The sequence below is a fragment of the Callorhinus ursinus genome, unplaced genomic scaffold (genome assembly GCF_003265705.2).
Source record: "Callorhinus ursinus isolate GAN/ISIS: 27379988/994484 unplaced genomic scaffold, GSC_fseal_2.0 scaffold20, whole genome shotgun sequence".
In the NCBI taxonomy this organism is placed as follows: Eukaryota; Metazoa; Chordata; class Mammalia; order Carnivora; family Otariidae; genus Callorhinus; species Callorhinus ursinus.
The window spans coordinates 14,105,790-14,131,487 of NW_027397082.1; the positions used below are offsets into that span (position 1 = coordinate 14,105,790).

General features: G+C 43.0%; 1 protein-coding gene across 5 annotated transcripts in view; it reads left to right on the forward strand.

Moving 5' to 3' along the window:
- Positions 1 to 25,698, forward strand: part of SORCS1 (sortilin related VPS10 domain containing receptor 1) — a 572,578-nt gene that overhangs the window by 543,165 nt on the left and 3,715 nt on the right. For 3 of the 5 annotated variants that reach the window (XM_025880698.2, XM_073904224.1, XM_025880697.2), the window contains exons 23-25: positions 187 to 318; positions 9,893 to 9,992; positions 24,470 to 24,575. In XM_025880698.2, the coding sequence (XP_025736483.1) occupies positions 187 to 318; positions 9,893 to 9,992; positions 24,470 to 24,575 (338 nt within the window). Of the gene's footprint in view, positions 1 to 186; positions 319 to 9,892; positions 9,993 to 24,469; positions 24,576 to 24,697; positions 24,859 to 25,698 lie in introns of all 5 variants that reach the window. The other 2 variants (XM_025880696.2, XM_073904223.1) reach the window with 1 other exon arrangement.

Genomic DNA, 25,698 nt, shown 5'->3' on the forward strand with positions numbered 1-25,698 from the left:
GCCATGGACTCAGGCTCCAGCTGCCTTAGCCCGTGTCATGTCCCTTTCCAGGAGGCTCACGTCCTGCCTGCCTGCTTGCCCACCCCACCCACTGTGTCTTCCTGCCGCCCTCCTGCCCGCGAGTACTCCATATATCCTCACCACCTTCTCCTGTAGAGCTTACGTGAGCTTCTGTCTCTCCCTCAGGCCACAGGGGTCCCAGGCCAGCACATCCTGGTGGCGGTGCTTCCTGGCTTACCTACCGCCGCTGAGCTCTTTGTCTTGCCCTATCAGGATCCGACTGGAGAAAACAAACGGTCAGCTGAGGACCTAGAGCAGGTGAGTCCCCCAGGTGATATTCAGCTTCCACACAAGTCTGAGCCACACCCCCGCTGGTACCAGACTCCCCCAGCACAGCAGCTCTGAGGGATCCCAGCTTGAGGGCGAGGGTGCTGGCTGTTTGTGGTCTTCTGTTTCTCACCCATAATCTGCTGATCCTAACTACAGCTTCACCGCCAAACACGCGCAAGCGTGGTTATTGTAGGTGGTAGCTAACCTCCTCAGATTATATCTCCACGCTATAGAATAGAGGGTTTACAGTGAACTGGATAAATCTGTGAGGCAAACTGTCCAAGATAGTAAGTGGGGAAAAAAGCATGTGGCTGAATAATACATGGAAGTTGAACCCATTTATTCCTCTTCTGACTTTCATCACAAGAATGGCATTAGAGTCAAATGATACGTGATGCATGATACTGTTTTTAAAAGGTATGACTTTTATACATATCATAAATCCTCTGTATTGCCACCATGCTAAGATGACCTGATTTGTGTTTCTAATAAATGAAGTAATATTGGCTCCAGACCACCTTTGCTGGCTGTGTGGGGTCCATCTTTTCTTCATGTCCACCACCTTCTGGAGTAGTAGACTCTGTGTGTGTGTGTGTGTGTGTGTGTGTGTGTGTGTGTGTGTGTGTGTCCTGCCCCCTTCCATCTCTGTTTTCCCCCTCTCCTTTTAACTTCAAAGGAGTCTTTAATCTTGTGTAGTGAGAATGATTATTATATTGTTCTACTTTCTCTTCCTCTTCCTCCCATTTTCCTTCCCCTTTCCCTTTTTCTTCATCATCCATTCAGTTAAAATCATCAGTCTTGGTCTGGTTACCCCCTTAGAAACTGCATGAATTTGGTTTCTCAGTGCTTTCTGGCAGAAAGATTAAAAATAGGATTCTTCTCAGACTCTGAATAAATATTGGCTTTTTCTCCTCCAGTACATGGAGTTTTTCACTTTGCTTAGAATGAGCCCGTAATCTAGTCACATGATCTCTCGTCTTTGAAGATGGCTTGAGAACCTCCTATGACAGCCTTATTAACAACAACCCCGAATTACAGCATGGCCCACCTCCTAGCACACACCCTCCTTTCAACTGCACTTTCTCACTTGGCAGAAGGCTCACCTCTGTAATTTTCTCCATGTGCAAGTAATGAAGAACAAAGCTGTCCTGGAAAGCCCTGTTGAACTCCATCTCCTAGTGAACTGTGATTAAAGAGCCCGCAGCAGGTCGTCCATCAGTTTTGCATCTGACCCCACTCGGCCCTGGCACTCAGCTCCCCATTGTTTTCCACAAATTGTTATCTGCACCTGCAACTTTGTGGGAGAATGAAATGGATTGCTTCTTATCCCAGCATTGCTGAGAACCTGCAGGGGAGGTAGATGAGTATCTAAGGGCTTGAGGTATGAGCATGTACAGTCATTCTTCCCCTGGAAATCGTATCAGTCTTCCATGAAATCCAGATCATAACCTTTTCAAGTATGGAAGAGAGTCCACACTTAGCACCAGCCAATTTCCAAGGCATCACATCATCTGGGCATCTCTGTTTCTCATACTTTCCTTTTTTTTTCTAAAAGTATCTAAAAATATCTTTTTTTTTTTCTAAAAGTTCTAGATGTTTTCTTGAGAAATGTGGGAAGAAGAGGGGTATATTCTGTAAAGTTTCTTTTGCTTGTGTAGGAATGTATCTTCTCTGAAGCTCTTATTTCCCTTCTTCTCTCTCTCATCCGACTACCCTCCTCCAAAGACATTCTGAGAGTTGAGTGACTGTCTCTGAGGCCGTCGGGTGTCACTGATGAACCCCTGAGTCAGATTTGAAGGCTGTGTGACTTAGCATTTGGCACATATTGTAGGGAGACCAGCCGTTTCATTAGAACACAGGAGTGGGGCACCTGAGTGGCTCACTCAGTTAAGGGTCTGACTTCAGCTCAGATCTTGATCTCAGAGTCCTGGGATGGAGCCCCACATCAGGCCCCGTACTCAGTGGGGCATCTGCTTCTCTCTCTCCCTCTGCTCCTCCTCTCACTTGTGCCCTCTCTCTCTCTCAAATAAATAAATCAAATCTTAAAAACATAAGAACGCAGGAATGGAGAGATAAAACCCAAGTTTCTAGTTTTAGCTCCAATATCCATTGTATCATTTATAGATAAAGTAATTTAGGACTAGGAAAGTTATGTAAGTCAGCCAAAGTGAGGCAGTCTATAATACCCATTTCATAGGGTGAGAGAACATTCAAGAAATGACCTGCAAAGTACTTGGCTCCTAGTAAATGCTCAGTAAGTGATAAATAGATTATGGATACATTTGTGGCCATCTCGAGATAGGAAGAGGGTATATGGAAATGCAAAAGGGAAGTGTAAGCTTGTGAAAGAGACTATTTGGTATAGTCAAGGGCACATATTGGAAGCAAGAGGCTGGCAGGAGTAAGAAGAAGATGACCGCATGAAATTATACAAAATCGAGAAGAGAACAAGAACAATAAGAAACAGAAGGAATGTGCATGAGTTGACTACACAGGAGTGAGGGAGCCCCATCAGAGTTTTCATGTGGATTTTCAGCATGAAGGAAAACAAGCTACCAGGCTAGCGTTGTACGTCTGTTTAAGGAAATTGCAAGTGCATCCACCTTATCTAGGACTCTAACCAAACAAATGCCAAACCAGGCACATAAGAAATGAGTGTCTTTGTCGTGGCGAATATTCTTACCCTGATTTAAAACATACAGTAACAAAATCAACATATAAAACTGAGCCTCGTGTCGAGATATTGTGAAACGGGCTGCCATTGGAAACCTGTAGTTTTCTACCAAAAAGGGTTCTTTGACCCTTCTCGCTGACTCAGTCCCTTTAAAGTGAGGGAATTCAGGCCCCGACACGGAGGAGTGACTTGCTTGAGGTGACACAGCTCTTCAAGACAATGAGATGCTAGTTGTGTTTCTGCAAGGAACTCAAGCCTGTGGCCCCCCCACCCCGCCCCGCTGCAGACGTGGATTGGCTGCCACTTTGTTTCTGTGGGCCTGAAAGTACCAAGGCTGCTGCACCAGGAAATGAATAAGAAATGCATTGTTTTATTTTGAGTTTTTGTATCTTTTTTTTCTTTTAATTTCTGATGCAACTGAGAGAGAGCCAATTCAAACCAGTTTAAGCAAAAACAGTGAATCTATGAGCTTATTTAATGGGGAGGTCCAAGGACACAGTTCAAGCATGTATTCATTCAGTGAATTCAGAGCCACTCAAAAATGCCACCAAATACCCGCCTCTCTCCCTCTTTCTCCATCTCTTTTCTTTGTTACCCCATGGGGAAATCGGCCTGAGAATGAAGCCAGCAGGCAGGAAGGCAAGGATGGGTACCAGAGGCCCGGGCTTCTGTTTAGTCAGCCTGTCGGCCTCATCGGAAAAGCAGTGTCTGTCTCCCTAGAGCACCGCAAGAGCTCCAGGTGGACAGTTCTCACTGGCCCAGCCTGGGCGAAGTGGCCATCTCTTACATCATCCCTGTAGTCAGAGGGACGGTGTGCTGGCTCCAACAACTCAGATGTTTTATATGCCGCCTGGATCAGGGGCTCAGGAAGCCTCTCCAGAATCAAGGGGACAGAGAATGGAGAAGGACATGGTTCCTCAAAGAAAAATGGGGAGAGAGAAGTAACACCAGGCAGACAAAAGCAGCTGACTCTCTTTGTAATAAATTCCACAGAAATTTTAAATGAATGCAGAGCAGAAGCAAACAACAGAAGGAAATGCTCCCCACCATGTGCCCCGGCCCCCTCCCTCCCAGAGGTCTGCACTCCAAATCCCAGATGGAACTTGGGAAGGGCTGACCTTATCCCTCTCTTGGTGCTCTGGCTCCTTTCTTTCTTTCTTTCTTTTTTTTTTTAAAGATTTTATTTATTTATTAGAGAGAGAATGAGAGAGAGCACGAGAGGGAAGGGAAGAGGGTCAGAGGGAGAAGCAGATTCCTCGCTGAGCAGGGAGCCCAATACGGGACTCGATCCCAGGACTCCGGGATCATGACCTGAGCCGAAGTCAGTCGCTCAACCAACTGCGCCACCGAGGCGCCCAACTCCTTTCTTGTAAGTGTACCACACAGAACCCCCAGCAGGGGAAGAAGTGGGACCCTGGCTAAACGGACCCGGGAAACTGCAAGGGTGAGGTCCCAGCAAAAGGCTCTTGGCTCTCCTCCCTTAGCTTCCCCAGGGGAGCAGCCATGCAGGCTCAGATCAAGCTATCTTGTCTGTGAAATAAATTGAAAATTCCTTACAGTGAGAAAGTACTTGACCCTGTTATCAGGCTAACGTGGGCAGGGTTAATCAAGTGACCTCTGTCTGGGAGGGTTCCACCAGTCTTTATTTCAGATCTCTGGGGAGTAAGAAAAGGCTCACTTGCCCTTAGCTGGCCTCATCAGGGATAGCACATCCTGCTGCCCCAACTGCTCAGGTCTGGAGCAACGCCAGCTCCCCCGCCTCTGGCCCCTACTCCCTTGCTTCTCTCGGAGTCCTCAGAGGGGAGCAGATTTATATCTGGCTCTCCTGGAGGGAGGAAAGACCACCATGTTCTATTGAGAGTCTTTGTGACACTGTGCTGGAGAGATAGGGAGCCTACATGTTGTCTTGCAGAATCCTTAAAGGGCATGAAAACATTGAAAAAGAAACAAAAAGATTATGGAAAAAATGTCAACCACCATCACTGAATTTCCTCCTTGGCTGTTTTTGTTACCATATACCTTTGACCGATGGAGAATCCAAAATCCAGAGAAAGGAAGGGAGCCTCTGAAAATGGAACCATCTATTGGCAGCATTTTAAGGAAATAAAGATTCATTATGAACTATAATTGATAATCTCAAACTATTACCCACATAATCTACCCTGTCTGGATTTTTTAACATGGGGATTTGGATTGTACAAATACCTAGAGTTCACAAGGAAGATCATTAAAGCAGGAAACTATAATTGAAAGGTGATTAGGTAAGAGTTGTACTGGAAGGAATATGGCCAAGGGAGACAAATTTAGGGCTGATGATGGGGAATACCGGGAAGGAGATATGTATAGCCAATGTGTTTCTTCATTATATCACCCAGGAAACTTCTCAGGCACTTTAATCAAAACGATTCTTTTGTGTTAAGAAAGAAGGGAATTGGGTAAGCTAGTGTTAACTGGAATTAGTGTTTGGTTCTGTTGCCCTCCCCATGATTTTATCCAAAAAATATGTTGTATGAATTGGGAAAGCTCTTCCTTTGTTGAATCCAAAAGGAAGATTCTTCAACTGCTATTTAAAAAGACCTTAATAATTTAACAGGATCAGGAGTGATCTGGTGGGTCAGCTCCAAGATCATTACAGGCAAGTATCTCTGAACATGGCACCAGAATGCTATTTATGTTCAGTAGGGTTTGCATTCCTCCTGCCAACTTCAGAGATAAACGTTAGTATTTTGGCCCAGTGCAGCTTTATCACTGATCAATCTGCCAAAGACCATTTTGCCATCTATAGTTTCACCTTGTACCACTTTCTTGGCTTGTATGTTTCATAAATTTACCAACTGCTCTGTTCTTAAATTCTCTTTTTTCATGTTTCAATATTTGACACTTTTCATTCTTATAATCTGAGAGTGTGTTTTCTCCTATTGGTTTCATTAAAAATTTTTCAGCATTAAATGTATTCTTTGTGTGGCAACCATCACTGCTGTTGACTATTTCCAGCTCACTTCCTTCTGGATACACGTAGGCTGGTACCCATGGGCCTCTTCTTTGGGCAGAACCATGTGACTGATTCTGGCCAATGAGCTAGGAGCAGAAGTGATTTGTTTCCTTGTAAGCAGAAGTATTCAAATACCGGTTGTAGACCCTTGAGGGCTCCTTTTCCCTCCTGTGGTTCTGTGGACGGAAACATTTGCGGGGGGGGGCAGTTACACCAGCCTGTGTGACCATAATGAACACAGCACCACACCCACCTGCATTGGGTATGAAGTATGAGCCAGAAATATACCTTCATTGTTGGAAACCTCTGAGCCTTTAACCCTGTTACCCCAGCCTAACCTAGCCTGTTCTGATTGCTGTACTTAAATTTTATATTTTGTGAAGAAGATACAGAAGAGAATTGGTGTTTTCCCCTATAGCAGGTCCCTCCCACTACTCCGTGCTGATGGGAGCTTTCCAAGTGTTTTTCTTGTGTCCCCACTGTGTTTTTAACTGGTACTTCAAGGCAAGTGTGGGTTGCACTGGAATCCCAAGCCAAGTCCACCAATGGGCAGATACCAAGAATAATATGTTGTTTCATTGGTCATGATTATTTAGGAAGAGAATAGAAAATGGACTGTGTAGGAGAGCAGCAGGAGAGGGCTAACATCACAAAGGGTACATGCAATTTGCTAAGACAACACACTTTCACTGGACAGAGAAAGAAAAATAAATATATTGAACTGGCTCCAACAAGTTCAGTGTCCCAGCAGTCACACATTACCCCACTTAGTCTCTATCATGCAAGGTTTTGTCCTTCCCATTTAGGCTGCAGCCACCTGCCCTACAGATTCCAGTTCATTCCATTCCTTTCATAGCCAAAGTCTCTCCCGATCAGTACAAATTATATTGACTGGTGAGCAGAATGTGGCGGTCCAGGGGAGAGGGTTGGCAGTTGCCTGTTGGTGCAGCTCGTACTGGGCAGCTGACCTGGGACTGGTGTTACAAGTGCGCCTCACAGATGAATAAGAGATGGCAGCATAATTAATGAAATGCTGCAGTGGTGGGTTTTTTTTTTTTTTTTAATTTCCTAAACCTGCTCAGCCAGCCCTCTTCCCATATATCTCTTGCTCTCTCTTTTTGTCAGCTGGTTCAAGGAAAATGTTTTTAATGAAAATGCCCCAGGATTAGGAGTCAAACAAAACTGAAGTCTGGTGTCAACTCTTCAAATATTAACTGGGTAAACTTAGGTAGGTCCTGTAAGCTCCATGGTCCTTTCCATGGAGATACCAGCAGTAATACCTAAGACATGCTATGTTAGAAAAATATTGAGAAATAGGCAACTTTGCCAATATAAAGTGTTCAATGCATATATATTATATATATGGTATATATACTTATGTATATTTTATATAAAATATATAACAACTTGTGATAGAAAAATACAGAATAAACAATTCTGCAAATGGCTTGAAAAACATTTAAAATTGTGAAAATCTGTCCACAATTTTGTACTCATTTATTTGAGTAGAGAATTACATGGTTCTAATTGAGATTATGCTTGTATGCAATGTACATTTCATTTAGTTTTGTTTCTGTGCATAATTTCTTTCCCATAGATACGTGTTCTTTACTGCATGTCCTTTGATGCAAGTTAAATACATGAAACATACTTTCTGCTACCAGATTATTTTGGCATAGCCTGCTTAATTTTGTAAATGATACAGATAAATCCAGTGAAGCAATGTTATAAACCAAAACAAATCCGGGAAGTTAATTATTTTCACAAGGAACTCTCCTGGAGATTATAAATTAGAAATATGTTTTTCTGATGAACACTTTCTTCTGGTTTAGTTATTTATACCTCTCACTTGAGGAAAAAACATCCTCAGGAATAAGAAATAAATATCACTTCAACTGGTTGAAAGAGAGAAGTCTTTCTCTTGCAAATACATATTTCCCTTTTGGCCACATGATGGACTCTGCAAAACAGGGCAATTCATTAATTACTTCTGACAAGTCTTTCCCATTTGAGTTAAAATATTCCTCTGCAAATATAAATTTAGATATGTACACATATATATATGCATATGTATGTAAATGTGTATATTTCACATATATATGATGTGTGTATACATATATATGGTATATATGTACACACACACACACACACATTTCTGGGTTTCATTAGCAAAAACCTTGCTGATTGACCTCTACTAAAAATCCTGTCAGATTCCCATAAAGACCTTACCAAGTAAATTGTAAGATAGAATAGGAACCTATACATTGCAACCCTTTAGAGATCACACAGGAAAAACATTCTGCACAGTCTGTGCTAGAGGTCTATTCCTATAAACCTGGAGCATTCCAGAAGATTCCCAGTGCCCAGGAAAAAGAGTAATATAGAGCCTAATATAGAGGAGAAAGTTGTTTTCAACATAATTGTATCACAACCTTGTTTTCCTGCATGGTATGCCAAATGAAGGCATTTGAGATGCTGAGCTTGCACTGGATCCCAGGTGCTCAACTGCAGGTCACTGACAGTCATCCCAAGTTCCTGTTGTTAAGCAAACAAGTCCATCTGCAGGGCAGTTCAGTTCCATTACCCATCAGGGGGTCTACCAGGGACTCTCTGCTTCAACACAAAGCCATCAGGCTCTGCTTAATTGATAAAAAGATCATTCAAAGGTGTCATTTTGGCAATTCAGTAGGCTAAGTGAAACTGGACAAATTTTTATAAAAGGAAAAAAAAATGGTGGTCAGAAAGCATCTAACTAGGGGCGCCTGGGTGGCTCAGTCGTTAAGCGCCTGCCTTCAGCTCAGGTCATGATCCCAGTGTCCTGGGATCAAGCCACACATCCATCTCCGTGCTCCACGGGAAGGCTGCTTCTCCCTCTCCCACTCCCCCTGCTTGTGTTCCCTCTCTCGCTGTCTCTCTCTCTCTCAAATAAATAAAAAATTAATTAATTAAGGAAAAGAAAGCATCTAACTAGACTTAAATAGCTTATTAAATAAAATATTAAATTGATGATTAGACTATTAAAAATAAAGTAAGGAGTCCAGATAAAAATAATAGGAGCATGATTTTCCCTGATAGCTTTTCAGAAATTGCTCAGAAGGATAAGAAAATTGAGCTGGATTTTCTACTTTAAACAAGTGAACAGAACAGAGGTTTACCTTTTCTATCAAACCCGTCCTTATGCTGTTACTACCTAAACATGGTTCTTTGCCCTTTTTGGGGTTTGGTATTTCATGGCCCAGAATCCCACAGGTCTACCCTGTACACAGGTGTCAGCCTGGGGAGTGTTTTAGCTAATGTCCATAAGCAGGAAACAAGGATCAGCCAATGCATCACTGAGATTGTGTTTACAGTTTGTTTCCACTGTATAATTTATTATTTTAGTGGAACTACATTTACCGTTCAATAAATATTCATAAAGTATCTATTCTGTGAAAGCCACAGGGTGCAGTTAGGGTAAGAGGAAAGAAGCACAGAGAGGAATAAGATGGAGTCTACTCTCAAGAAGTAAAATTAGTGCATACCAATCTCACCAGAATGTGTAAAGTGTACATAATTACTTCTTTTAAGTTTTTGTGTATAACAAATGCTCTTTCAAAAAACTGGGGGTGACTTTTCTAGGATAACACAGGATAATTTTTTAAGAGCAGAAATGTTTGTATTTACTAATAGTTTGTCCTATTTTGTAGCAATTAGGATGTAAACTCGGGCCATGCTTTAAAAATCACTATGTGTGCGTATTCTGGAATAAAAACTCAAAATCATACAAGACTCATTTATAGAATTCACAGGCATAACATGAGGATGCCTTAGTAACTACAGTAAATATTTCTCCGCACGTTTGTTTATTGTTGGCATGGCAATTTTGGAGGCACTCACTGTAACACTTCTTCTTTCAGATATCAGAGCTGCTGATCCACAAGCTCAACCAAAACTCGGTGCACTTTGAGCTGAAGCCTGGGGTCCAAATCCTTGTCCACGCAGCCCACTTAACAGCAGGTCAGTTTCCAGGTCCCTGGCTGCCAGCTGGTCGCCCTAGCAAAGGGGGATCCCAGTCCACGTTTTTGGCATAGATGAAATGATGGCACTGCTAATGAGAAAGAAGATCACCAGTCTTTAGAGGTTCCCTTACTTGGCATTTTTGCCCTAATGGGGACCCGTAACACAGCAGAATAAGGAGACTTTCCTACTTAGTCACTGGCAAAAACTGTCAGGGAATCACCTAAATACATACTCCTCAAATGATGCCATGCTCCTTCTCAACAGAAGTCTTGAAAATAAAGTTAACCTTACAAATAACTTTTTTCCAATCTTTCTGCAACACCTTATTTTCAGTTATTTATGTTATAAAGAATTTTCTTTAAGTTTTGGGATAATGAGTAGAGATAACTGGGACTTAGGCATTGCACAGGGCCATAACCAAGATAAACCCTGAGTGGGTCATTCACGATCTTAGTGTCATTAAGCTTCTGTCTCTTCACCTGGACAAGGTGGAGGGAGGGGGGTTCCTCCTACTAAGGCTATGTAGAAATCTCAGTGATAACTCAGATAATTCCCAGTGTATAGAAACAGATATTATTGTGTTACATTAACAATAAATTAACAATATTTATTGGGTACTTATTTTTTCAGAGTATAGTGTTGGTGCTGCATGGAATACAAAGGCTAACAGGAAATGGTCTTTCACCTCAAAAACCGTAAATCTGATTGTGGTGTGGCATAGTTGGATGGTAACAGTTGTGGCGGTGTGGTGAGGTGCAGGAAATGGGCAATGGCGGGACATCTCATGAGTAAAATGAATAAATGCTTATATAGAGAGGTGATATACTTTGCAGCCAGATCATTGGTTTCAGTCTTAGCTCCTTCACTTACTTGCCAGATAGACCCTGAGAAGAGACTTAACTTCTTGGAAGCTTTGAAATGGCACTAGCACCTATGTCCATGGGATTGTGTGAGGATGAAGTTAATTCAGGCAATGCACTTAGAGTAGTTTCTGGCACATAGTAAACTATTTTCCCTTCTTTTTTTATTATTAACAATCAAAGTTGTATAGGAAATTTAAAGCAGAAAGGAACTGTGTGTATTCATAATGATATAGGAAAGCTTCATGGAGAAGATGGTCTTTGGGAAAAGATGGAAAGGATTGACCTCAAGAGACCATTCCAAGCACCAAAACCCCAAGGAAGGAGTGTGAAAGTCACCAGGGCTTTGGGGAGCCTGAATAAGTGGAAACAAAGAGCAGCAGTTCCCACCTCCATTCTTTGGATTTCTGGAGATTCCAGAGGTGTGCCTAGGTCTAGAGGAAGGCCAAGCAGCCAAACTGTTTGGATCATATATTTTTTTCTTTGTTTATTAACGTTTCATGAAATATTTTGTTTAGAAAAATTCCCACTGCCTTAAAAAATAATATTTAAAAGTCACTGTTGTGAGCATGGGATATGGAAGAGGAGCATGGAAGTATGCCAGGCTGCAGTTTGTACTTAATTTGGTGGGCTCTGGGAAGCCATCAAGATGTTTAAATGGAGGTGTGACTGATTCAGAGTATCCCTTGAAGAAGATGACTCTTAAGAGCAAGGAGGATTGAGGAGAGCTGGTTTTGTGTTCTCCAGCCTGCCATCCTAATTCATCCATTGAACAGGCATTTAGAGTGCCTGCCTACTCTGAGCCAAGCAATGTCCTCAGCATAGGATAGAGTCTGTGCCCTCATGAAGCTTCCATCCCTGGGGAAAGCCATACAGGGAACAAATTAACAAATGCTACTTTCCGAATTGTATTGCTGATGAAAATGCCATAAAGAAATTGAGAAAATGATGGAGAACAATTAAGCAAGACCTATGGAGAAAAACCTTTAAGCCTAAGGCATGAAAGAAAGCTGCCAAGTTATCTCAGGGCATTTGATGATATAGATTAGCAGTTTCCACCAGAAGGTTGACCTTTGGTCTTTGGTGAATGGTGGTGACACGTGGCAATTACACACGGCTCGTTGTACCAGAAAACAAAGTATAAGAACATCAGTTGTAGTCATCCTGATAGCCAAGCCACCGACAAAATTTTCACATGAGTGGCAAGTTTAACAACCTGAAATTGTTTTAGATAGATTTACTGATTAATTCGACAGCCCAGCCTGTTGAGGTGGCAGACTGAACCTTATCATCCCCTCCTATAATAGCTAGAGCTACTTGTGCTCTTTCAGTTTAGAGGTTAAAAACAGCTGAGCTTGACGTTGCATACTGAATTCTGGATTTGAAGGGAAGTGGCCAACTTAGCCCATCCCTTGTAGTGCAAAATTTGCTTTACAGCTGCGCAACTTCTAAATGAACACTATCTTCAGGCAACATATTTTGCCGTGGAGTAGCTTGATTTATTAGAAAAAACTCCCTTACTGTTTACCAGGGGCCTCTATTGGAAAGGGGACCATCTAGGTTAAATTAGAGAACTAACCCCACTCCTCCAGCTCTGAAGGCCACCTGCATTTCACACCTTTGCTTCCTCCCATACTCCCATACTTATCTTCCATCAGTTATTCTATGTGCCTGATTTTTATTTAACTGATTTTCACATCACACTCCAGAGATGGTTCAGAATATCTTGCTGAATTTGAAACCTAATTTCAAATGTTACTTAAGGAAGTTTCCTATAATGGCAACTGGTAGAGCTGGGATCAGGCTAAAAAGAAAAACAGGTCAAAAAAGTGGTAATTAGCTGAAACTGATTTAGCCAGGCCTTGGCCAGGGAAATGGATACAGCCAAGGCATGCGAAGCCATCTGTGTGGGATTCATCGTTCCACGTGGGAAAGAAAGTCCATTCGCGGTAACCATGAACCGTTAATTCCACCAATGTAAGTTCCAGATGGCAAAGTTGGGAAGATCTGGAACTTCTCCACTTAATGTTCAAGGTTCGTTCCATCGCTGGGGGCTTGGGGAACGGGACTCAGATCTCTGGGAAGAGGGGATGGCTAAAGGAAGGTATGCTACTGGGAGGTCATGTCAACCTGCCGAGATTTGAAGACTCCCCACAGCGCAGATCAGTATGATGCAAGATTATAAAGAGAGTAAAATTAAAAAGTAGTTTGAGGCAAAACCCCAGTGTTAGACTAGGCAATTGGGAGAAAGTGAAAAAAGTCTTTGACTTCCAACCATTGTGGGTTGTTCAGGGTTCTTCTTTGGCAGGATAATTCCAAACCTTGACCAACTGGCATTATTGATCTTCCTCTCATGACTGGCTCAGTGACTGCAGTAGATGTAGACTTATATGTGAATAATCAGCTCGAGTTTGAAGAGTAAAGGGAGAGGACATCAAGGGCTGACAGAATAATGGAATTGGAAACTTTTTCTGTGTTGAGTGTTGCCATGTTCCTCATAAGAGTGGCAAAATTGGCCCTACCCACAGGTGCAGCATCGCTCTCAGCCTGACCATCACGACAAAAGACAAGGTTTATGTAAAGATGGGCACTCTTTGGTACCTCTGGTGAGGAAGTGAAATATGTGAGGTATCCATTTCCCTTAGAGTGTCCCTGAGTCGGCCCTGGCCATCTGGAGAGTGTCCCTGAGTCGGCCCTGGCCATCTGGAGAGTGTCCCTGAGTTGGCCCTGGCCATCTGATTGCTGTAAACTATTTGAACAGAGTAGTAGATTGTGTCTACCAAGACACTAGAGTGAATTCTTTCACACTTAGAAAACGTGGCACACTGGGTGGGAGATCAGTGGGTTGAGACACTTGCCACACTTTCTTTGATTAAGTTAGAATCAGCACATTCCTATTTGGCTGGCTAGGAAGAGAAGGATGAAGGTAAGTGGGGAAAAGAGGAAACAGGAAACAGTGAGGAAGAGTATTTGATGCCGAAGTTCCACTTCACTCCCTTTCCCTTCTTTTCATCCCCCCTGCAGGCAGGAGGACATAAAAATTAAAAAAAAAAAAAAAAAAAAAGGGAAAAAGGACCACGGTTTGCAACATTTCATGTCTCATAAGCAGGATTGCTAATACCTTCCCAGGGACCATTACAGCACGCTGCTGCATTCCATTAATTGCCCAGCAGATGTTCAACAGCCTTCTTTTAAAAATGTTTGAGCCAGAGTCTGTTGGTAGTGAGAGAGGCAGTGCATAATTTGGTTTGTCTCCAAGGAAAAAGACCTGTCTCCTTTCAGGAATTTACCGGCCTTGTTTTGTTTCTCAAATTCAGTTCCCTGTTTGCAGGTAAGCACTTCTAGGTCTGAATGTCATTAGAGACTGACTGGATTTAGGTTGTTCGCCCCATGTTCTACCTGGGAATTCATTAGCTTTGGTGTCTACACTGAGCTCAACTTTGAACGCAGTCCTTGTTTTGTTCTTAGTGATTCCTGTGCCTCTCCCTTTCTCTTCAGTTCCTCTGGAGAGCTCAGCCACTCAACAACGTTGTTTCTGAAATTCTCTTTGTGGAAAAAAGGGATTTGAAGCTACATGTGAATAGGGTGAGAATGAGAAGCTGTTAAGGAGAAGTTGAGGGAGGACTGTGACCAGCTATAGCTGTCTTTGGCTTTGGGGACCAAAAGTATCCTAAAGCAACACTTTAGCGGACAAAGGCCATGACGTTACACAGCCCAAAGAGTGGGAAAAAGGGGTAGAAATCGATCAAGCCGGGTCCTAGACTAGAAACGCTGGTGTTTTGACTGAAGTGTACCTTTGCTCATGCTGTTCCCAAGCAGAATATTCCTCCCCCATTTGCCACCTCTCTCCAGCTCCCCTTTGAATTGTAAGGCTCAACTCAGTGCCAGCGTTTCCATGGTGTCTTTCTAGAGACTTCACTAGAAAAAAGTACTTTTACTACTTTTACTTTTATTATCATCTCTCCCTTCTCTGAACTCACATGGATTTTAAAACCTGTATTTGTCTGATGATGATGATGGTAACCATTGTACCTGGCAGAGAACTTGCACATATCAGGTGCTCAGTAACTATGGCTTTTATAAATAATTATATGTGTAATCAATTTATAACCACCAGAGATAGATTCAAAATCCCGTTCCCTCAGTTAACCTTTAGGTTCAATTTATTCAATTGTTAACCTGCTCCATGACATGCTGCTTCTTACTAAACAACTGGTGAGGGGAGCCTTGCCTTCCTGTATCCAATAAGCATCTGAGGAAAATGCATCTCAGTGTTTTTCTTATGTCAGGTATCCCTTCAGGAAGTATTATAGTTGTTTATATACACATTGTGGGAAATGAATAGATTGAAGAAAAATTAGAGTTCTGTGTCTTGTCGGGCTCCCTGCTCAGCGGGGAGTCTGCTTCTCTCTCCCTCTGCCGTTCCCCCTGCTTATGCTTCTCTCTCAAATAAATAAATAAAATCTTTTAAAAATAATAATAATAAGTTTGGGCAACAGTCAATCATCCTTTCTCTTTTTAACAAAGTATCTATGCATTTTACAAGACCTTTTCAACCCAAGAGGCAAGAGATAGAGATGGAGACTTAGAAGTAGGAACCTCTTTTTTGGTTGCCACACATTAGTAGTTCATGTTGGGTTTGATGTCATAAAGCATAGGAATGGAAAACCCCACCTTGAGGCTGGAAATAAGAGGTTGAAACTCAGGTGATCCCAGGAGGAGACTACACATTCAACTCAGAGCTTTGATTTACTACCTTTTAGTAGGTTCCTGGGTTGGAGGGGTCTGCTGACAGTGGATAGATCAAAGCCCTAATTGCTGGTACAAATCTTTCAAGCTACTTCACACTCTGTATCTTTGTTGCTGTGAGGACCCATGGTCATGAGTAAATTTGGTGATTATATTTGAGAGTGGAAGAGGAGGAAAGCAACTTAAAAATGTGTCATTCTTTCAAGGTAGAAGAGGGTGAGGCCCTGCATGAGAATGAAAGTTACTCAGCTGACAAGCCAGGGATAACACCAACATCTTATTTGAGAGCACAACACCTAACCCGATTGATTCACACTAAATTAACAAACAACAGCACTATGGGGATGATTTGCATTTCACAGGAGTGGTTTATTGGATAAATAAACTGAAATTAAGGTGGTAGGGGCTGCTCCACAGAGGACCTAGAAGAGCTAGAAGGGCTGGAACTGATCCTTCCCTCAAAACAGGTATGGGTTGGAAGGACTCTGTACAAGCCCATGTAGACCATCCCAGCGATAAAGCAGCTGTTCTTGACCCTACTCTACATGGTGGTGACTTCGGCAGCTTCACGAAAATAGAGATTTTTCAGGACTCCCTGTACATACCCTGAATCCAAATCTCAAGGAGTGATACGTGGATATCTGCATTTTTAACAAGTTCCCCCAATGATGCAGATACAGCCACACCTGTCCCCAGGCTCACAAACCACTCGAGTAGAACATTGCACAGACACAACTCCATCTGCATAACAAGGGGAGGTGCATGCACGCGTGTCTGTCACCAGCAATAAATCCAATTTACAGCTCAGGGCATCCACTAAAACAGAGGCATGCATTAAAAAAGAAGGGTGATATTGTGATATTAAGTGTAGGAGGAAATTAGTAATAAACATTAAAATCTAATTTTTCCGCCTATCTGGAGCCAACCTAATTGGCAGAATGGGTAGATGACAGTGGGAGGAAGGGGGGAAAAAATGGAACATGTCTCTGAATCTGAGATCTACTCTATCCATAATCTAGACAAATGGCAAAGGCCAGCCAAGAGCTGTGGCCGTGAGGCAGTTGAAAAATGATTAAAGTGTGAACTAGAATCTTAGTGGCAGATGTAATTGAATAGCCATGAGTTTTATGAAAGTTGAACAAATTATATTATCTAGATGCTATTAATGTGCTAGTGTGAGCAGAAAATGATACATCTGCATCTCACTGTAGTTTTGCATGTGTTAGAAAATCAGGGTGCCCTTCAACCCTCGGCTTCTTCAGAGTTTTGGATACATATGATAAAAAAATGTGAAAGGTTAATACCTCTCAAAGGAAGAGCCTCAAATTCCAGGTTGAATTAAAAAAAATTAATACACAGTAACCTCCTACCCCCTCCTGTCTGCTACCAGTCACCTGATTTAAGCTGTTGGGTTTAAGAAAGCTGTCCTTTGTCAAGGGTATGTGTGGGTTTTTAATAAAACTGTTATCTTGTGTGATCTTGGCCCTCCATGGTTGCTGCTGACTGGTTCAATTTCTTTTTTTCTTTCTTTCTTTTTTCTTTTTCTTTTCTTTTCTTTCTTTTTTTTTTTTTTTGGTGTAATAAAAAGATACTATCACAGAGATATTAGAGAATTAATATTTCCGGGCTTCAGTTGCTACCCTTGGATATGTATGAGTAAATGTGGAACCAGAATTTCAGCCTAGGTCAGGATACATCATGAATTCTGCCTGACAGTTTCACATTAAGAAAGATCCTTTCCACTTGAAGGCAGAATTAGCATTAGTCGAGAAGCTTTAGAAAATACAGTATAATCTAAGCCACATCATTATGGATGCAGATGCCACATTGTGGAGTTGTAGGCCTCTGACCTGTAAAGTGAAATAAATTGTTGCAATAGCATTTTCCATTTAGGGATGAAATTAATACTAGTGAAATTCTTCCACAGCCAATAAATTCATCTGTCCCTTTAGTCTCTGGTTGCCTTGTTATCCACACAGTTATCATTTATAAGCCTTTGTGAATAAAGTCATCCTAGTAGTATTTTTCCTTTCTTCTACTTTTTTGCCCCAGATAAGTGTATATATATATATTTTTTTTTTCCTTTGCAAATATTTAGGCTGTTTCACATCATGTGGATCCATTGGCTTCTGACAACTACTAAGCCATTATGGTGTTATGGCAAGTAAGAACAGATGCCAAGATATCTAAACATACCCCTTTCCCCAGTGCAGTTATATGATGTGATACTTTCATAAATATACCAGGGGCCAGCACTGAGGTTGCTCTTTAGCTTCTAATAGATTCTTTCTTCATCGTTTTTTTTCTAAGATTTTTCTGGGCCCATAAAGAAGCCTTAAATATCTACATGGTAACTGGCCTGAGTTGGCCCAGCCTGAGGTGTTTCTAGGAACTCTTGGGTGAAAAATGGTCAAGGGGGAGTGATCAGATGAACCATTCAGAGACAGGGTACAAACATGCATCACGTTGGACATAGGTAGAAGTAATAAGTAGTTAGGATGCACCAGATACAGTTCCCCAAGGGGAAGGCAAGGCACATAGTCCAGAGAAACTGGCAGGAAACAGAAGGCAGGAGAACACACGTAAAAGACAAAGAAGACACAAGAACATAGGTCAAGCTACCTTTTAGACACTAAGTTTCATATATCTAGAGTGACGGAGGACTGTTCTGGATTATATCTATAGTGTGTGCATAAACTTTAATTGCATTCCTTTTCATTAGTAAAGTGTTCTGGTTTAGAAGAGAATAGTTAGGATTATCTTACTTATATCCTGCCTCCCTGCCAGTGGGGGCAGAGGTCCATAGCAAGAAGTGAGGAGGCAGAGATCCATAGCAAGAAGTGAGTAATGTAGAGCCCAGACATAAGAATTGCTAATTGGATATTTAACCAGTTGAAAGAGAAGAGTTTTGGATAGTGAACGTATTAGTAAGCTATTGCTGTGTAACAAAGACCACCCAGAAATTCACTGGCTTAACGGTGAGCATTTATTATTGCTGTTGAGTCTATGATCAATTGGATGGTCCTGGTTCTGTCTGTGCTCATTGTGTGTTTGCAATCAGCTATTGATCTTTGGGTAGGGAGTTCTACTGGTCTTACCTGGGCTGCCCCAGGTGTTGGGCATCTGCTGGCTCTAGGCTGCTCTAGAACAGCCTTGATTAGGATAATTAAGTTCTCCTCCACATGGTCTATCATGCTTGATCAGGCTACTCTGGATGTGTTCATACGTGACAATGACAGGATTCCGAGAGAGAGCAAAAGTGCAGAGGACTTGAAGCTCAGAAATGGCACACCCTCATTCTCATGTCATTCCATGGCCACATGATGTTGTCACCCTAGCCCAGATTCAAGGGATGAGGAAACAGATTTCACTTGGTGGTACGAAAAGCTTCAAACTCAAATTGTAGAAGGCTTGGACACAGATGGAGGTAGAGAATTGATCCAGCAATACAATCAATCTCCACAAGGCTGAGCACTCTCTTGGGGGAGACTTGAATGCTTTAAGGAAGTCTAGCAGGCTCTCCTGAAGTCATAACCAGATTAAGGTACTATGAGTAATCAGAGGGTGTGTTTTTTGTTTTGTTTTATTTTTAGTGACCCAGAGAATGTAAAGGTCAGCCACACTCTAAAGATAAGGACTGGATGTTTTAGGAATGATAGTAGGTGGGACCTAATATGCAGTGCTCTCAAACTGGTATGCATAACAATGACATTTGTAGTGTGTTACATGTCCAGATTTCTGGGACTGATTCTTAGAGACATAGTTTTTTTTTTCTCAAATGAAGCCTAAGAGACTGCATTTTCACACATTCTCCAGGTGATTCTGATTCAGGTAGTCTGTAAACTTCTACTTTGAGAAACACTTTCCAAAGTAAGCAGGATGTCTTGTTGACTTTCAACCCTAGAAAATCAAAATGCATCTTTCTCTTCCTATCTGTCAATTACAGTGATAAGTTTGGTCTTTGAGGTACCCAGAGTTGTCATTATTTGGCCAAGTGACTTAAACTCCATGACTGGATGTTCTTGAAGACTCATCTTCAGTTTAAAACTAGCAGCACTGCTTCACTCGTCATTAGAGCTTCCTTGGAGTTCTCACACTGTCTGGCTGTTAGTCCTGCTGGATCATGGCTTTATCCCAACAGGGTATGGCAGGCCTTAAGACTGTCATGATTGGGTTTGGATTCGAACTGACAGGCCTGTTGGCCAAGAAAGAGTGCTTTGTAAATGAAAACCTTTTGCTCTTTCTAAAGTTTTCTTTTATTTTTTTTGTTTAAGATGTTATTTATCTATCTATTTATTTATTTATTTGAGACAGAGAGGTTGGGGAAGGGCCAGAGGGAGAGAGAAGCAGACTCCCCACTGAGCAGGGAGCCTGATGCGGGGCTCCATCCCAGGACCCGGAGATCATGACCTGAGCTGAAGGCAGACACTTAACCAACTCAACCACTCAGGCACCCCACTCTTTCTGTTTTCTAAATAAATTGTTTGTGCCATTCCCATATCACTTTAATTTCTGGAAAAGAGATTTCAGACCACATGGATTTTGTGATATTCCAGGCATGTAACTGAAGCCCAGTATAGTTCTGCTTTGGAGGCAGTAGAGTCAAAAAGAAATTCAAGATTTGGCAAACTTGCTTTTGTAAGTTCCTTGACCACGCTAACTTCTGGATTAGAAATGTAGAAATGAATTAGAAATGTAGTTCAGGGTTTCAGAGTACTAGTGCAGGTAGAAATTCTCCAAGAAAGTCCTTTTGCTGGAATGAGAGTGAATACAAAGAGCACCAGGTGATGCCACCTTATTGTTGACTTTACAACTTGGAAATAAACCAAACAAAGGGGTAAGGCTGCAGCAAAGGGAAAAGTGGTACGCAGGGTAAAGCTTTTCCTCAAGCATGTTGTGTGGGACCTTGGTCTGGAAAGGGGCTGTGGCCATATGAGTTTGGGAGACACTATGGTAGAGTTTAATGAATTTCTTTCCTGCAGGACTGCTGTGAACTTTTTTTTTTTTTTTAAGATGTATTTATTTATTTTAGAGGCAGGGGAAGAGCAGTGGAAAAGGGAGAGAGAGAATCCCAAGCAGGCTCCATACGCAGTGCAGAGCCCAAGGCAGGGCTTGATCCCACAACCCTGAGATCATGACCTGAGCTGAAACTAAGAGTCAGACACCCAGCCGACTGAGTCACCCAGGTGCCCAAGGACTGCTGTGAACTCTGTTACTGATAAGCATTGCAAATCTCCAAGATGGGGAATACTGTACATACCATTTCCCAAAATTATCTAACCATAGAACCCTTTTGTCATCTTTTGGGGCTTGTTTTCTGTAGAATATGATAGCAATGATATGACAGTGTTAGAAATACTGAGCATGTCCTATGTGCTGGACACTATGCCAAGTGCTATAAAGATCCCATCTTGTTTTATTCTCATAACTTTCTAGAACAATCATTTAGTGTTACCTCCATTATGCAGATGATGAACCTGAGGTTCAGTTTAAGTCACTTAAGTCCCACAAGTGGCAGACTCAGAATCTGATTCTCAAAGGGGGCTGTATCAATTTCTTGACCACAGACATGGAGTTCTGAGACTGCTCTCATGTGCACAGCCTGTAAGCATTTATTTATATATTCCAGTCACTTTTCACAGGAAGACTGTTGTCCTTACCGTAAGCATTGCTGTTGTTATAATCAACCTGGGTCCTCATGAATAGAACATAATAATTCAGTGCATTTCTTAGTCCTCCCAGGATTTCAGAAACAGTGTGTGCCCTCACCCACACTTAGAAATGTGAAGTTAGTGGCACCTGGGTGGCTCAGTCAGTTACGTGTCCGACTCTTGATTTCGGCTCAGGTCATGCTCTCAGGGTCCTAAGGATCGATCCCCACATCTGGCTCTGTGCTGGGCATGGAGCCTGCTTAAGATTCTCTCTCTCCACCCCTCCCTCACTCCCTCTCTTAAACAAAAAAAAAAGAAGAAGAAAGAAAGAGGAGTCACCTAAAGTACGGTCTTATCCATGCTTTACTTTGTGTGGATCAGGACAAATAAACCGCTCAGCATTTTCCTTCACGCTTCTACCTCGTTTAGGCTGCAACTGGAGAGGGATTAATTTATGCTAATTCCACACAACCAGCTAAAGCCCATTTATCACAAGTTTCCATCCTCAGCAGAATACACTCAAACGCACGTTAAGTGTCGGGCACACGATGGTAAGGCAGCGGCCGCTGTGAGCAGCGGTAACCGGTCCGCTTACATTCAGGGCAGGTCAGCAAGCAGCTCCGCGGAACACTCGGGGCAGTGGCGTCCGGTCTCCACCTGCTCGGCCGGCTGGCCCGCCTCTGAGACTAAGCGGTGCAGAGATGGGGAGCAGAGAGCCGCGCTTTAGCTCTCAGAACACAGAAGCTCCTTTTCCCAAAATACTATGCTAATTACTTACCAGTGCTAATGCCCTTGTGTAGGAATGATGTTTCAAGTAGGAATGATTTAGAATTGAATGGCAGAAACTTGTGATGTGGAGAAAGAGGCCAAGGAAGGGAAGAGAAGGGAAATTGTGTGTGTGTGTGTGTGTGTGTGTGAGTGTGTGTGTGTGTGTGTGTGTGTGAGAGTGTGTGTGTGTGTGTGTGTGTGTGTGTGTGTGTGTGTTTGCTTTCTCTTTTAGCAAGAGCCTGGCCAAAGCAATTTCCTCTCTTTAGTTTTCCATTTATTTCAAATGCCAACCCTTTCAAGCAGGCTTAGTATCGCTCGTGGTTACTCCATAGCACTGCTCTCTGCTTATTCTGACAGAGCAGGCAGCTAGGAATTACAAGTTTAGCTAATAAAGTTAACCTGCCTCTAACCATCCTAAACAGAGAGGCCCGTCCCTGAACCTGCCTTTGTTCCCTGTCAAACTAAGGGTTTGCATTAGGAGATGACCTATAAAATAGCTTCCCATTTTTATTTCCTTGAGTGTGATAACAGTATTGTGATAATTGTCAAGAGAGAGAAGGACCTTATCTTTTAGAGTTACAGATGGAATTACATGATGGCTAAGATTTGCTTCAGAATAATCCAGCGGTCGGGGTTGTGAGGACTGGTTTTATAAAAATAAAACAATATTGTCTGCAGGTTGATGTTTGTTGAAGCGAGGTGCTGGGTACATTTCTTTACACACATGTACCATGTGTGTAAACACACACATATGCATATGTATGTACACACACGTGTCACCCAAGTGTAAGACAGCATGCTTTATGATTCTAACTGGTCCTTCTAAGACTTGATAATATTTAATTTGCTTCTCGCACTAAAACTGTAGTTTTAGCCCTAATCCCCACTCTCAGAAATATGTTTTTAAATTTCTGGTATCTTCCATTGAAATTAGCTCCACGTGTGTGTGTGTGGTAGGACTCAGGTTCAAATCTTTGTTCTTCCACTTCCTAGTTTCGAGTCCTTTGGAAGGACATTAGCCAGTGAGAGCCTCACTGTTCTTATCTCTTCAGCGGAGGTCACAGCCCTGCCTTCCATTTGTGGAAATCAGTTACGATAATGTCTATGAAAAATGGAAGGTGTTCCCTTCCCTGGTGACATCCTACCAATTGCAGTGTGAGTTCTGAAGGTTTTCTGGACTCCTTTGCTAATGGCACTGTGTTTGCCTAAGTAAATGAAAGACACTTTTATTTTTCTCATTTTGACCTGGAAGCACGGGAGCCTTGGGTGTCTCCTGCGGCCTCCTCACACACGGACTCACCCACGGGCCCTGCAAGGCATAAGCGCTGCTTGATGTAGGAGAGAGAGAATCACAGGGGTTGCTTAATTTCCCTGTTCCTAAAAGCTGATTCTACTAAAACAACTAAACCTGTTTTCTGAGAAAGAAGGTTTGACCTGTTTCCCAGCAAAACTATTTGGTGTCTGGAACATGCTCTCCAGTTGCATCGAGTGGCTGGAACGTAACCTGACAGTAACCAGACAGAGCAGAAGGAGCCTTGAGTCGGGGGATTTGGAGGTGGAGAGAGATGGTCCCGAGAGCTGCAGTCTAAGGATAAACTCAGGGAGGAGGATTTGTTATGGATGCAAAGAGGAGAACTCCGTGCATCCTGGTGTCTCCTGGCACGAGCTGCTCTCAGGGCTTTGGGACATCGATGTCGAGACAACATCGGGTCTCACACCCCTCTGCTTGCACCACAGAGGCTGCTCTTATAAAATACTCACTTAGCTGTCAGTTTCCTGTGTGCCCAAAAGATAAGCGTGCTCCATGACCCTCCAACCCTTTGTCTCACATGACACTTGCAGGGACAGGAGTGAGAGATGGCAGATCATTCATAAGAATATTCCTGTTGCTTTTTCTGGTGATGTGCGTTGCTTAGTGTGAGAAAAGCTTGCACTCAAAGAATAGGAAAAATTAATAATTATAGTCTGATAAATATTGATCAAATAGAATAGCAGCAACAGTAGTAACACAGCTGATACTTAAGGAACACTTCCTGTGTGTCCCCCTCTGTTTTCAGTGCTTTACGTACGTGGACTCACCTGGTCCTCACACAGACCCGATGAGATATGCACTATTATTCTCTCACCACGTAAGCCCATTAAGGTGAAATCACTTGCCTAGAATCACGCACAGGGCCAGTGCGTGCTAGCGCAGGCCTGGAATCCGAGCAGTCTGGCTCCAGGGCCCCACTGCACTTCCCAAATAAGCCAGCTGGAATGTTCTGGGGGTGGGGGCAGGCTCAGTTGCCCCCCACCCATGCCACCCATGTGACACGCATCTGTGCGTAGGCCCGCCGTGGTTTCCTGGGACTCACCATGCCTCTGTGTGAATGAAGAGCGTCAGCATCTTATGGAGTCAGACATGCCCGCATCTCTGCCCATGACCGTGCCTTGTGTTCTCCCCTAGCCCCACTGGTGGACCTCACTCCAACCCACAGTGGATCCGCCATGCTGATGCTGCTCTCAGTGGTGTTTGTAGGGCTGGCCGTGTTCGTCATCTACAAGTTTAAAAGGTATGTGGCCCTCCGTCCACGTCTCCCCTCTCCCTTCCTTCTCCCTGACAGGTTTGGAAGCACGTGTTGCCGTGATGTATGTCTCCCATGCATAGCAATGATGCTGTCTGTTAATGTTTTAGGAAGATCCCGGGGATTAATGTTTATGCCCAGATGCAGAATGAGAAAGAACGAGAGATGGTCAGTCGGGTCAGTCACACTGAAAGCAGGGCCCATATCCCTCAGACTGAACTAAGGAGGCCTGGCCAACTGATAGATGAGAAGGTGGAATGCCAGCTCATAGGTAAATGATTCCCAGTAGCCATCAGCTGCTCAGCCTGGTAGTCAACGGCTGACTCTGTCTAACCCCTTTCTGGCTTGACGTAACCACTTTCTCCTGCTCTAACATTCCTGAGAGAAACGGCTAAGATGTCTCTTTCCCTGCTTCCTTCCATTGGAATGAGTGGGGCGGGGGGGAAGCCTTCTTGCTCCTATGTAGTGTTTTTTTTTTCTCTCTTGTGACTTTATGCCTCCTTTTGCAAAATCTCTTGCTCTAAAATACGGGGCTTCAAAATGTTCATGCGCAAAAGAGCAGAGTGTTGGCTCTAACAATGTGCAAGAAGGAGGCCTTGGAGTCTGGGTCTGGTGATGTGGAGGGCCGGGCAGCATAGGGAATGACAGGGTAGGACAGGGCCGCCTGGCCTCAAGACAACTCCTTGGAGGGCAAATTGCTCCAGAATGCTTATAGAGAAGTGACGTCATGAGACAGAATAGAGGAGGGCCAAGCTGATTGCCCTGGGATTTTTTTTTAATTAGCAGGAATCTTAAAACTGGCCCCCACCCCCCACCCCCGAGGAAACATGGAACCTGAGAATTTTGAGGACAAGAGGCAGAACGTTTGCAGAACATCCCAGGAGTGAGGTTTCCTGAGAGAGACCCCTGGAGGGTTAGCCTGTTACAGAGCAGATGGGCAGATTTCTTCCTCCTCTTTACCTGCCCCCTACCAGAAGTCTTACAGTGGACCTTACCATATATCAGTAGAGCTCTCTCTCTTCCTGCCTGCAAAGTACGCTGGGAATCCAACCACTAGGTCTAGAGTCTCAGGAGTAATTGCTAAGTCCTACTCTCTATGGCGGAGGAAAAT